General features: G+C 52.2%; 2 protein-coding genes across 2 annotated transcripts; one reads left to right on the forward strand and one right to left on the reverse strand.

The window, feature by feature from the left end:
- The first annotated feature begins 138 nt into the window (after positions 1 to 138).
- On the forward strand, positions 139 to 11937 carry LOC100900499 (oxysterol-binding protein-related protein 9). The gene is made up of 11 exons (XM_029112189.1): positions 139 to 350; positions 2165 to 2294; positions 3098 to 3186; positions 3318 to 3410; positions 9352 to 9426; positions 9583 to 9633; positions 9743 to 10218; positions 10377 to 10514; positions 10664 to 10829; positions 10927 to 11655; positions 11827 to 11937. Exons 1-11 carry the CDS (start codon positions 237 to 239, stop codon positions 11935 to 11937), a joined length of 2172 nt encoding a protein of 723 aa, XP_028968022.1. The 5' UTR covers positions 139 to 236.
- Positions 4061 to 6661, reverse strand: Ctps (CTP synthase). Its single transcript, XM_003745787.2, has one exon. The coding sequence runs from the start codon at positions 6431 to 6433 to the stop codon at positions 4520 to 4522; it is 1914 nt and encodes a 637-aa protein (XP_003745835.2). The 5' UTR covers positions 6434 to 6661; the 3' UTR covers positions 4061 to 4519.
- Positions 11938 to 12909: the final 972 nt, after the last annotated feature.

Genomic DNA, 12909 nt, shown 5'->3' on the forward strand with positions numbered 1-12909 from the left:
CGGCTCTATCCGCGCGGTTACCTGTGGTACGAATTTGTGATTCGTTCGAGCCGCACTGTGGGTGCTCCTCTCTCAATCTCGCCTGGATGATGATATTTAGTGTTTGTATAATTCGTGGATGTTTCTGACGACTGTGAGCGAGTGTGTGACGGCTGGAAATAGTGGGAATCCATCGTAGTGTCTCGCTCTGGTGGCTCAAGAGACCAATAGTCGAGAATAAACTCCGCTCAACAACCATGGCCAGCCTGAACTACGAGGGTCCCTTGTCGAAATGGACCAATGTGATGAAAGGTTGGCAGTATCGCTGGTTTGTTCTTGACGACAATGCCGGCCTGCTATCATACTATACGGTGAGTTTTTCTTCGAGTGAGCCTGCCACTCAGCGTTCGAGATTTACCAGGCTCGGGGAGAAGGGATCCCTCAACTCTCCGGAAATTGTCCCCGAATTTTTCACATGAAGAAAGTCTTGTGTCGAACGCCCCGTCATTCCAGCTGAGCATCCGAATGGATGTCCTGATCTCATTGATAAGAAATCGTGTTAGACCTGGAATGCCCGATCTCAGGTTCTGGGGAAAGATGACCTGGAACTAGCTCATAGGCTTTGATTTGTACAATAAGACATAGAGTAGCAGCTCCGGGTTCCTTTCACAGCGTTCGTCATTTATTTCTGCTTAGGCGGTGCTTATGTACAGATCCAGTATCGGGGGTGAGAGCGAGGGGGTACTTGTTTACCTAGGGTGATTAGAACCCCAGTCTTTTGGCGCTTGCACCTATTTTTTGATCTACGTGTCGCTTCGACTGCCGTAGACAGACGAAGGAGCTTGCTCCGGACTCGATTGATTTATGGTGCCGAAGTCCTCTACGCCCACCTAAGTAACGGGGTTCCGGAGCTCACCGCACCCGACGTCCCGGCTCCGGCTCTCTAAACTGAGAGGCTCAGAGCCTCACTGTCTAATTGAAATCCTATCTAGAACAAGTCGTGCTGGTTCCGCTCTCATGTTTTCGCTACGGCGCATATCCACGAAGCATCAGGTGAAGAATTTGGTGCTCGGGAACTTAGGAGTGCCCTTCGGGATACTGATACCTTGAGCTAGCAATCGGACCTACGTCCTCCGAACTCGGATAGACTGAGCTGGAGGGTAAGACGGCTCTGACTGCATAGCGACGGAGGATCCAAACTTGCGGTCGATTCGATAGGATTCTGGATTTTCGGAACGTTTCCCGCTTCTCTATCCCGATGGATCTGAGCTACCACTTGCCGAATCAATTATTGCGCAGAAGACAAAGCCGTCCCACCGGGCATTGGATTTTCAGCGCTATCGAAGCAGCAGTCGAGAACGGGTCGAAACTCCAGTGCAAGGGTTCGCGGGACATGAGCCATAGGGTCGAGCTTGCCCGCCGACGGACGTATCCCGGCTGATTCGTTAGGTCGGCATCGAAGATTCGCCTCCAACGATAATGATCATTGTCGACGCAGCGCATTCGCCGTGCGCGGGCAATGGAAACGGTTATCATTAGAATGCGAAAGTAGCCTCGAGTGGCTGGGTCTGCTTGCTTAGTGCGGCAGATAAGCAGGACTCTTGGGGATAGTAGGGAGTAGGGATTGAGCTTTTCGAAGCAGGGGACGCTCATTTGCGGAACGAATATCACAGAATTCGCCGGGCATTTCGAAGAGGTCAACGACTAGGGAATTCCAGTGCATAGTCTCTGGAGCCGCAATTATGGAAACTGGCGATCCCCGCTCCGTGGATGGCACCGCCTGTACCCTCAAAATACAGCTCAGGAAATACTGATCAGGCGTGATCGCGAATCAGATTCACGGTACATCCAATATGCAGACGAGTTTCCTGCTCTTCCTCGAGTCGGCAAAGCAGGACGTCAGGGTCGCGGCTTTTCAGGATAGCTCTGAGACTCTTCGGTCCCGGCTCAGAGCCGTCAAAGTCAGATGAACATAGGTCAGGTACTCTCCGAAGTCTGATCACTCTCTCAGATGTCGAGAAACGTGACCGAAATAGCCGTGTCCGGAAAAGCCTTTTGTTCGATCTAGACTCGGAGCTGCTCGATGACAATTCTCTGCCGATTCCCGGGCGCCTGATTCCGACGTCGGAATCCAGCAGTGTTCGTGAGTGGTGCGCGTGGTAAATAACAGGAAAACCTATTTCAGTCGAAAGAAAACATGGCGCGGGGAGCTCGTCGTGGTTGTGTAAGACTTCAAGGAGCTGTGATCGGGATCGACGACGAAGACGATTCCACTTTCACGATTCGTGTAGACCGAAAGGGATTCCATTTCCAAGGTGAGTGGCTCCCGAAAATACTGTGGCTCATGGTACTTCTCCCTTCTCACGTCATAACCCGAATCGAATGACGTACACTCATGGGGAAGGGGAATATCGATTCCCTATTGTATTGCTTCAACGTCATTGGTTCGAGGTCCTCATGCGGGTAAATGTGCTGTCAGTTCCATCTTGTGGAGGACCCTCTCCTGGTGGGAAATCACGGCGCGGCGTCCCGAGCGCTTGGTTCCTCAAAGTGAGTGCAACGCACTAGGTATCGCCGGAGTGAAATTCGCGGTCGCTTGATCTCGTGAAGCCAAGTTCACGTTATCGAACGGCGAGAGACGAGCTCCGAGAGGTGGCTCGTTCCGCAAGTGACGAGCGAGCCAATCTATTCGCTTGAGTCGATGCCTTGCTCACGGGCATGCCCTGGAATTCTTCGAATATTCTAAATTCGAGTGTCAGGAATCACGGCGGCCTGCGGTATACCGAAGTGCGCCAGTCGGTTGACCCTCCCTCGGTGCTCAATGTCCACGGAATCACCCCGAAGTCAAGCTGGGATCATGACTAATGGATTCCCCGGGAATTCCGTGGGAATCCGCCGTGGGGACAATACGGCTCTGACCACGGAACAGGTCTTTCAAGATACATATACGCAGTGACAGCATTCTATCATTCGATTCGGAACAGCACTCTGGGCGATGAAGCGGACCCCGTGCTTGCCACCTGTGCTCACCTGAAGAAAGTCCTTTCGAGCAACAGATTGTCACGCAATCTCACTCAGGAGGCAGAACTCTCAATTAAAACTCGGCAATTCTCCACAGCTCGTGACGCTGAGGAGCGGCAGCGTTGGGTCCGCGCACTCGAGGATACCATCCTGCGCCACACTCACAGACACGCTCATCATAACTTGGTAAATACGGCAGAGAATATCAAGGATGTCTTGTGTACTTCCTGAGGCACGGATGCCTTTATCATTCCGCTCGTCACATCAAGCAAACGAAATTTCGAGCAACTGTATTCATTTAGGCTTGTTTATTTCAGCATCTCTGGGAACGGCCGACTTCTGTGAGGAACTTCGATGACAAGCTGGCAGAAGCTGACAGCTATCTTCAGCTTCTGATACAGCAGATTGACGTGAGTTAAGAACCCTCCATTGTCCTCTGTCTAGGAGTGGATTAGTGCAAACAGTCCTTGACAAGGGCAGACCTTCCGTCGGCTCAATAATGATGGAAATGCAGTCTGTCAACCGACGCGAGCTTCGACGCTTCCGAGTAATCACCTGAACCTTGAAGTCGGTTCGAGAGGAGCGGGATCCTTTAAGCGAGAGAGGGGGAAGCGGCATATTCGATCGGCTTAACTCGATTGTCGGAGACTCTCAACAGAGCTGCTGGGCTCTCACAAACGCCCTCGAATACCCACGGTGACGATCGTACCGACCGAATTCTCATGATTTGGTTCCTTGCCCGCCACCTCTCCCACGAGTGTCTGGAATCCCTGATTAAGGATGATTGCCACTTCCCTGATGATGGAAGCGATCGATTCGTGGATGCACAACCTGTGGTCTCGATCACTTTCTTCTTCGACATCGCTTCGAAACGTTCCTCTATACCCACTTGAAATCTCGAAGAAATCGGGAATGTGGCATTCGCTGCCATCCGGTGGTCGGTCACTCAGTTGTCGAGTCAGTCGGTCGAGTGTCTCGCATTCAAAGTGAAAGTATGAATGCCGTGGCCGGAGAGTTGTGCCTCTTCTGGAGCGCACGCTGGAAAGAGAATATTTACCACAAGCGTCTCGCCGCTGGCCAGTCGGTTGAGACCGCTGGTCGAGGAGTAGAATTACACAGTTCATTCCGTCGAATTCTTCCATAGCCCGCTTTCGGATCCGACATTGTGACTCCGATATAGTCTGTCACTGAACAACTCGAGCCCAGAGAGAATTCTCGCGTCGTCTACAAGAAGGTATTACTCTTTATTCCGTCGACGGAATCATCGAATCCTCTGCATTCTGCGAAACAGTCTGCACGCAACACGTCAGGGTTAAACTACATACAACATTTGAAAAAATATCCTTTCATCCCGCACCAATTCAAATTGTACATCGAGAACTCGTCGGATTGGCGATCGCGATCTTTCGACATTTGGTATAAAATGCAATCGTTCGTCCTGAGGTGTCCGGCGGCGAACAACCGGCCGGCGATTTGGAACCGGAGTCCTCCTCGACCTCCTGGTCGGAACGTCTTGTCTTCATAGGTCAGCCTCGGAACACTGTTGCAGGGTTCCCAGTTCGCTGTCGAGATGACTTTCGAGCTGACCCGATGCGGCCAAGATCAGACCGAGGTACGGTGGCGACGGTCTCAGCGGTCTAGAAACGTACTCCGGGTGGTATTGAACGGCAACATAGTACGGATGGTCTTGCAACTCGAGCACCTCCATCCTTTGGTTATCGGTGTCCTTGGCGACGAACCTCAATCCCGCCTTCTCGAGCTCGTCGACCACAGCCGGATTGACTTCGTATCGATGACGGTGACGTTCGTGTATGACGGCTTTATTGCCATACAATTTACGGAGGACCGAATCCTCGGTTTGGAAGATGGACTCCCGTTTTCCCAATCGCATGGTGCCCCCCATCTGACCGGGATGGTGTTCGGGCATGTCGATCACTACGAAATCAGTCGATCCTTCTCCTAATTCCTGGCCTGACGCTTCCTTGACGAACTCCGAAGACGTCGCCCCTTTGCGGCCGAGAACGTCACGCGCGTATTCAATCACAGCGCATTGGAATCCCAAGCAGACCCCAAGGAAAGGTTTCTTCGCGGTCCGGGCGTATTTTATCGCGGCGATTTTTCCCTCGATGCCTCTGGTGCCGAAACCGCCGGGAACGAGTACGCCGTCGGTCTCGCACATTTTTTTCCACGCATCGTAGTGCTCGACTGGATTTGTCTCTTTGTAGCTATTCTCGAGAGATTCGGCGTCGATGAACTTGATCACGAGTTTGCGATCGGCCCGTAGAGCTGAATGCTGCATGGCCTTGATGATCGAAGAGTACGAGTCCTCGAATTTCGTATATTTCCCAACGAGCGCGATCGTCACGATGGTGGCACATCTGTCGCTACGAGTCGCCAGAGATTTCCACGCATCGAGAGACTGTTGGTCGAGCTCGACGTGCAGATTCAGATGCTTTGCGAATAGTCCCACTAGGCCCTGCTGACGCAGGAACACCGGCACGTGATACGTGTTCGGCACGTCGTGCAAACATATAACTTGGTTGGGCTCTACATGACAGAAATTAGAGATCTTGTCCTTGACTTCATCGTTGATCGGATGCTCACTCCGACATACGATAATGTCCGGGGAAATTCCGAGGCCGCGCAATTCCCTCACACTGTTCTGAGTGGGTTTCGTCTTGCTGTCGCCAGTACTTTTCGGCTGGGGAACTAACGAAACGTGAACGGAGCAGAAGTTGCGTTTCTTCACACGGAACTGGAACTGTCTGAAGGCCTCGATGAATGCCATCCCCTCAATGTCCCCGACGGTTCCGCCGAGCTCAATGATGCACACGTCGGGCACGTGAACTCCGTCGAGCGGTGTTTTCGCAACTCGTTCGACCCATTCCTGAATTGCGTCGGTGATGTGCGGCACGACTTGGACCGTTTTTCCAAGGTAGTCCCCGGCTCGTTCCTTATTGATAACGCTCTGATAGATCTTACCGGTGGTGATGTTGCTGTCGCTCCGCAAGGTTACGTCGAGAAAACGCTCGTAGTTGCCGAGGTCCAGGTCGACTTCGCCGCCGTCGTCAAGTACGAACACTTCTCCGTGCTCGTACGGAGAAAACGTTCCCGCGTCGATGTTTATGTACGGATCGATTTTTATGGCGGTCACGTGTAGACCGGCCGCTTTGAGAATCGCGCCTATCGACGATGAGATCACACCTTTCCCGATTCCGGAGATGACACCACCGGTGACCAGAATGTACTTCATGTTCGATTCGCTCGGCACGATTCGAGGGAACGTCGATTCAGGCGTCAACGGTCGATCCCTCAGAGCTGCACTGAGCGCACGAAATCCGTGGACGGCCGCAGAACGCGTCGGGTGGACAACGCCGCGAGGACTCGGCCTCAGGATTGATAGTGCGCTCGCTAGTCTCGCTCGCCCGAACATGTATCGAGACGCCGCGCCACTGGATGCGAGAGAGGGCTGCGGTTCTACGGGCTGGATACGCGAGCAGCTGATAGGGGTCTTCGCGCTCTCGCCCCTCCGGAGCACGAGAGATCCGAGTCGTTCAGACCCCGAACCTCACTCACGCCTTCGACTCACTCGCAATCCAGGGGTGCGGCATGATGTCTGGAATTCGAAGAACAGGCGAGCGCGCTCTCTTCGAGACGGGTAAACACTCGGAACGCGCGGACCAATGTCACCACAATGGAGAAGATTCAGCGGTGTCTCACGTGGTGCCGCTAAAACGGCGGGTGATGAACATCGGGTCTCGCGCCTTTCTACCGCGGCTCGCTCATGATGTCAGGCATCGAGTCTTGGTCACTGCTACGCTGCGAACGCTTCTGCCCTCGCCCCGCGATGAGCCAAAATTTTCAACTTCTCCGTCTGCGTTCTCCTTGACGACCTTCTGCTCGGCTGGCTGGCCGGCCGGCCGAGCAGCTGCTGTCAGATTGGCGGGCCCCTGGTTCCGTCGATTAGCTTAAGCGTCGGAGCTCCGGGCCCTTTTGCCGCAGCCGCCAGTGGCAGTGAGTAAGGGGGCTGGCTGCTTGGCTAGTTTAGCTCGGTCGGTCGGTCGGTTCGTCGTTGCTCGTTACGGGCAGCTACTGCTGCTGCTGCTGCTGCTGCTTGGCTTTAGAGTGTGCGGCGACGGCGGCAGCGTTTCCCGAGTGCACGGAATTCTGAGCGGGTCGGTTTTGTTCTGCGAGTGTGTTCAACGCAACGACTAACATGGAAGCGGTGGTAAAACGTGCCTTGGGTGGTGGAGTGTGCTGCACGTCATCGTAGGTATAACAACGTCCGAACTGCATCGGAATTAAGCGAATGCATGATGAAATCATATCCCATGGCGCAAGCTGTACGGTCAGCTGTGCCGTCACAGGCAGCAGCGAGTCGATTAGAACAGCGACTGACACTCGTTTCTGGAGCTACAGAAAGTACAGTGCGTTGGTCCTGGAGACGATTTTCAACTTCTGTCACTCGCTCGTGAAACAATTGTGATTTGAGGATGTGAGCAGAAAATCTCGAGACAGTCAACCGATCAACCGGATCGATTTCTCGAAAGTGCCTCCGAGAGTGAGCGATCGGTAATTGATGCCGACGTCAGAGAATAAGTTGCCGTCTGTGAACTTGGCTGGCGGTGCTTGCTCCTGTTCAAACTTAACTTCTGTCTGCGAAATGAGGCGACGCCGACGCTCACCTCAATTGCGACAGAAAAACCCCGGCGTAGCGAACGGCCGCCAAGGGGGCGCACAGAGACTCCTGCTGCTGGAAGGGCTCGACGAAGAGATTAATGAGCGACGCGATCGAATTGATTAGATCTCGTGCAAGGTCGTCCGGAATCTCTGAATACGTGAGGGGAATCCTGCCATGGTCGTGGGTATTTCCCCAGAGCTAAAGGATCGTCGCGAGGGGCGGATGGATTTTGGAAAGCCTTGGATTGTAGAGGAAAATAGTTCTGTGACGGAATCTACACGTTCTCGAGCTCCATCCGTGTCGAGTCCTGAGCCTCGTCGATCATCAGAGTCGTAGATCCTCCGACCTTTTTTCGAGTTTCATTCCGGAAACAAGGATTGACTTCGTCGCGGGTCGATTCCTTAGTGTTGCACCCGTCTTTGTTCAGCTTATCCCGTGCGGATAATCGTCCGAAGCTCCCAGGATTGGAGGTCATTGACGCCTAAGTGAACACTCGCTTTGAAAAAAAACTCGGTGTTCATTGGTCGAGGCCGGAATGCGGAAAAAACTACCCTTCGAATCCCGTGAGGAGTGCGCGGGCTGTACGACTCGACGAGCGACCCGACGTTCGTCATTTTTGAGAGAGTCGACGCCGTTATCGATCACGTTCGAATAGTGATCCGCATATGACATGCCGAGAGTACGACTGTCAAGGATTGGTTATGATCCCACGTAGATTGTTGATTTACTGGATCACTAATTTGGCCTCTTTCGTTGTTCACCCGAACTAGTACCTAGCTCGGTGGAATCGATCGAAAGTCAAAGAGGGACAGCTATCTCGGACGAATCCATCCCGCGACTCCGCGGAGATCGGCGGAAATTAGAAAATTCCGATTATGGTGCCCGCTACATTTGCAGTCGGGCTGCGACCTTCATTGAGGCGGCAGGTTGTTCGTCTGTGCGAACGATCGACCGACCGACAGACTTTCCGTCTGTCCATTCATCGTTCGAGCGGTCGACTGAGCTATTGCGAACACCACTGTTGCATGCATTAAAAGCAACACGTTCATATCCTGTGCTCGATTTCACTGTTGTTGGCTGACGTGAGAAGCGACGGTGTAGCGGTGGCTAATCAAAAATAGCGCCCCCATGGTGGAAAAAGTGCCAGGGCTCTCCTCGAGTAGAATGTACATGGACTCTCCCCGTGTTCAGATGAATCCCGATCGTCTCGATTCTCCCCAACCGGAATGCATCCGGTTCTCTCGAATAGAACCGAGCTCACCCCGAAATAATCCTGTAGGTCATCCTCGTAGAAATCGTTGCATGACTGGTGTATTCAAGAGAATGGTCACGTATGTATGAACACTCCTTGACGTTCGAAACCGGTACCAGTTCGAGTAACCTACATGATTGATTGTAATTCAAATGAGTCTTCAGGACAGCGAAACCAATCAATTTCCCCCATCCTAGCGGTGCCCGAAACGATGTTATTGTCATATCCACACGGGTCGCTCTGCATGATGACGTTCGCGACTCGACGCTTCGTGACGAGTCTCCGAGAATTAAATGAGGATCTTGATTGAGCGATCCCTGATAGTTCTTCTGTCACGCTCTCAATCGAATTGGGTCGGAGATTTCCCCCTGGTTTGTGAGAAGCTCAGTCCAATAACCGGTCGCATTCTTAATTGCAGAAATTGCGAAAGAAGACCCAAGTTCTCGATGAGAGAGAACGCTCACAGCTTGACGGCGTTTGCAATAATGCCAATGTAAGTCACGCCCCTGCATGCTTCCAGGAAAAGAAATTCCCATTGCTCAGGCTGCGCAAATTGAACGAATGTGATCCAGCGCAGATTACGCGAGATTCTTCTAAGATCTTGCGAAACCGGATCCTGTCTGGAAATTCTGAATCTTGTCTCTTCTAGGCCTTCCTCGAAACTGTGAAGCATTCCATTGTCTCTCTGCAGATCGCCAAGGTGAGCAAACTCATATTCGACGTAGGAATATACAATACGATGGGTCCTCGTTGAGCGTAATCGAACATCCAGGAAGGATCGGAACTCATCGAGTACGTTTTCCCTCTAGAATACGACCGACGTCGCTGGCCAACGAGATAAGGCAGCCGCAACGAACGGGTCGCTTCAAAGTATCCGATCGCCGACGGAATCCTTGCAGATTTCCAACTTCAATTCGTCCGTGCCCGCTACCTCATATTCGTCGTCGGAGGACAGTGATAACGAAGAATCGGACGACGACTTCTTCGACGCGTGCGAGGACGCCGTCAGTACAGAGGAAGGGACCGAAACTCCCCTCTCCGATAGTCCTCTGGCAGACCACGCTCCGATGTTCAAGAAAGGTCGCAAGAATTCCAGAGATGGGCGCCCATCGCAAGGCAATATCGTACAGAGTCCGTCGGAGAGCTCGACGATTTGTGAATTGTCCGAAGCCGACATGACGCCCTTCGTGGCGCCGCCCGAAGCTCCCTCCCACATGAAACCTCACGAGTTCGATGAGCTCTATGAGAATCAGTCGGACTCGGCTGACCAGAACGCCAACTTCAGGTCAGCGGCCGGCCTATTGTCAAGTTTCGAACAAGCATCTGAGAAACCTCCGCCTCAAGATCTCTCGGGGTGGAGGAATCCGGGTTCCGTTGACAGCTTACTAAAAGAACGGTCAGGAGCTAAGATTGTAGCGACGTAAATTCTTCATGGGTTTCCAGCGTCCTCGGCCATCTTGTGTCTCAGATCCGCATTGGAATGGACCTTACCAAAGTTACGCTCCCGACCTTCATTTTGGAGAGAAGATCCTTGCTGGAAATGTATGCTGACTTTTTCGCTCATGCCGACCTTTTCGTAAGGTGAGTTTCCGTCGTCTTCCCCAAGGGGGAAATACTACCCGACTGCACACGGGAGGGAGCTAAACGGCTTCGCATGAAATAGGATTCCCTCCCGGGTCAATTCGTGTTCGGTCGAGCATTGCCATCACGACTTCCGTTTCGCGTTTCAGCATCGTTGACCAGACGACTCCGGAAAAGCGGATGATCGAGGTGGTACGATGGTATTTGTCTGCTTTCCACGCCGGGAGGAATGCGGAGGTCGCGAAGAAACCCTACAATCCGATCCTTGGGGAAATATTCAAGTGTCATTACGCTCTGTCGCCAGCTGGCTCCGAGGTAGGATCAATGATGGATACGTTTAGCGAACTTCCGTTCTTCCTGCGGGTTTCGACGCGTAACTGACCGATTTTCAATCCCTCCCCCGCCTCCACAGAGGAGAGCAGCATCGGATGGGCCGTGTCCATGGGCGACAGAAGACGACGTGACTTTCGTGGCCGAACAAGTTTCTCATCATCCGCCCGTTTCGGCATTCTACGCCGAGTGTATATCAAGGGGAATCACATGTTCTGCGCACATCTGGACCAAGAGTAAATTCTTGGGGCTTTCTGTTGCTGTACAAAATTTAGGCCAAGGTTGCATAAGTTTCCAGAAGTACGACGAGGAGTACACTTGTACGTTCCCATCGGCTTACGCGCGCTCCATTCTCGGCGTGCCGTGGGTAGAACTTGGGGGTGAAGTGCACATTAATTGTGTGAAGACCGGTTACAATGCGAAAATAGATTTCTTGACGAAACCGACATTCGGCGGAAAGAAGCATCAAGTCAAAGGAGTCATCCACAGACCTCAGAACGACGGATCTCGATCTCCGACGCCTTTCGTTCAGATAACGGGAGCGTGGAACGATCTTATGACGGCTAAATACTTGGACACGAACGAGACGTTCGAGTTTTTCAACCCGCACACTACGGCAACGATCAAGAAACAGGTTCGACCTTCCGTCGAAATGCTGCCTTACGAATCCAGGAGGCTCTGGATGAACGTCACCTACAACCTCCGGGAAGGAAATGTAGATAAGGCTACCGAACATAAGACTCTTCTCGAACAACGTCAACGAGACGAGACCCGAGAACGCAATGAGACAGGGAAGCGGTGGAAGCAAAGGGTGAGTTGAGAGCGAAAGTCATCCATAGATTTCTCACTCCCGAGTTATATCTTAGCCGTAACCTCTCAGAAATCGCGGCGGATACTATCGAGTTGGCGACTCGTCCTCAGCCAGAGATCCGGGGAATAATTTTCGATTCTCGTGGTCTTATCCTCTGTTCTAACTTTGCAGCTGTTCAGTGATAGGGGCGAGAACTGGGTCTATCGGAACTCGCTCGAGACTCGAATGCGTCAAGGACGCCGAAGGAGCCATGCAACTCTCGTAACGAACGCTGAAAACTAGTCTCGACCATTCTACACGCCTGAAAGCGGAGTGCATTGCGCATCGAGTTCTGCACTGGCTTCATCGCCCCCTCTACGGGAAGAATTGTTTTTATCGTGTATCCTGCTCGGTGCATCGGTAGGCAGAAAGCTTTGCTATCTTCGACTCACGCCACAAGACCCATCAATTTCGGATCCGACTCCGAGGAGACGGGTGCCGTTTTCCACAATTAGGATGGTAGTCCGCATTCCATGCCAGAATCCGGATCCGGACCGGAGGCAGCACGCTGACGCTACTGAAACAGCGTCAGTCTCGATCCGCGGATTCATCATCAGTTTTCTGATTCTATCTAGGCGGATGAGGAATGTTTGAGCGTCTATTTTAATGTACGGAAACTTGTTCTGGTCGAGTCGGCGATCGAGTATCGTGGACTATGGGGAGTCTAAATGATTATGTAGCGCTTTAGGGAACAAATTCGTATTCATCAACTGAATGTATGACGACGATGATGGTGAATAAGATACGGGGGAAACGGATGTGGATGATCCTTCAATCCGGTCGACCGGAACACGGGATCGGGAGAGACCAGACCAATCGATTGTTGACGTCTCTCATGAAATACGTTTGCTCTTGATTTTAATTTATCAATCAGCCGGGAGCTTTTCAACTCTTGAGACCTTAACAGATTTTCGGGACATACTCCTCTACGACTAATGCCTTACAAAACCTTAAGCTGTGTTACGAGCTCCGAATGTTCAATAAACTTATTCATATTATTGTTTTGTAAGAAGCGTGAGAGTAACTTCTATGGGAGGCACACTCAGTATACGGCTCGTCCCGCATGGGAGCATATCTATGTGTCTCTCAAACCTAGAACCCGCACCCGTCTGAGCCCGAGATCGTCGAGCAGTGCGAGATGAGTGACGGGGTGTTTCGGAAAAATGGAATGGGAATAGTGAGAGTCTCATCGACTGGGATTAGGAATAGTACAGA

This window comes from Galendromus occidentalis, unplaced genomic scaffold, assembly GCF_000255335.2.
Source record: "Galendromus occidentalis unplaced genomic scaffold, Mocc_1.1 scf7180000077485, whole genome shotgun sequence".
Taxonomy (NCBI): domain Eukaryota; kingdom Metazoa; phylum Arthropoda; class Arachnida; order Mesostigmata; family Phytoseiidae; genus Galendromus; species Galendromus occidentalis.

What these genes read in the sequence shown, in the direction of transcription:
- LOC100900499 (XM_029112189.1), top strand. Translation starts at nt 237, where the DNA reads ATGGCCAGCCTGAACTACGAGGGTCCCTTGTCGAAATGGACCAATGTG. An exon ending in AAAGGGATTCCATTTCCAAG is followed by an intron (nt 2,295 to 3,097) that starts GTGAGTGGCTCC and finishes AATTCTCCACAG; the next exon opens with CTCGTGACGCTGAGGAGCGG. An exon ending in GACACGCTCATCATAACTTG is followed by an intron (nt 3,187 to 3,317) that starts GTAAATACGGCA and finishes TGTTTATTTCAG; the next exon opens with CATCTCTGGGAACGGCCGAC.
- Ctps (XM_003745787.2), bottom strand. Translation starts at nt 6,433, where the DNA reads ATGTTCGGGCGAGCGAGACTAGCGAGCGCACTATCAATCCTGAGGCCG.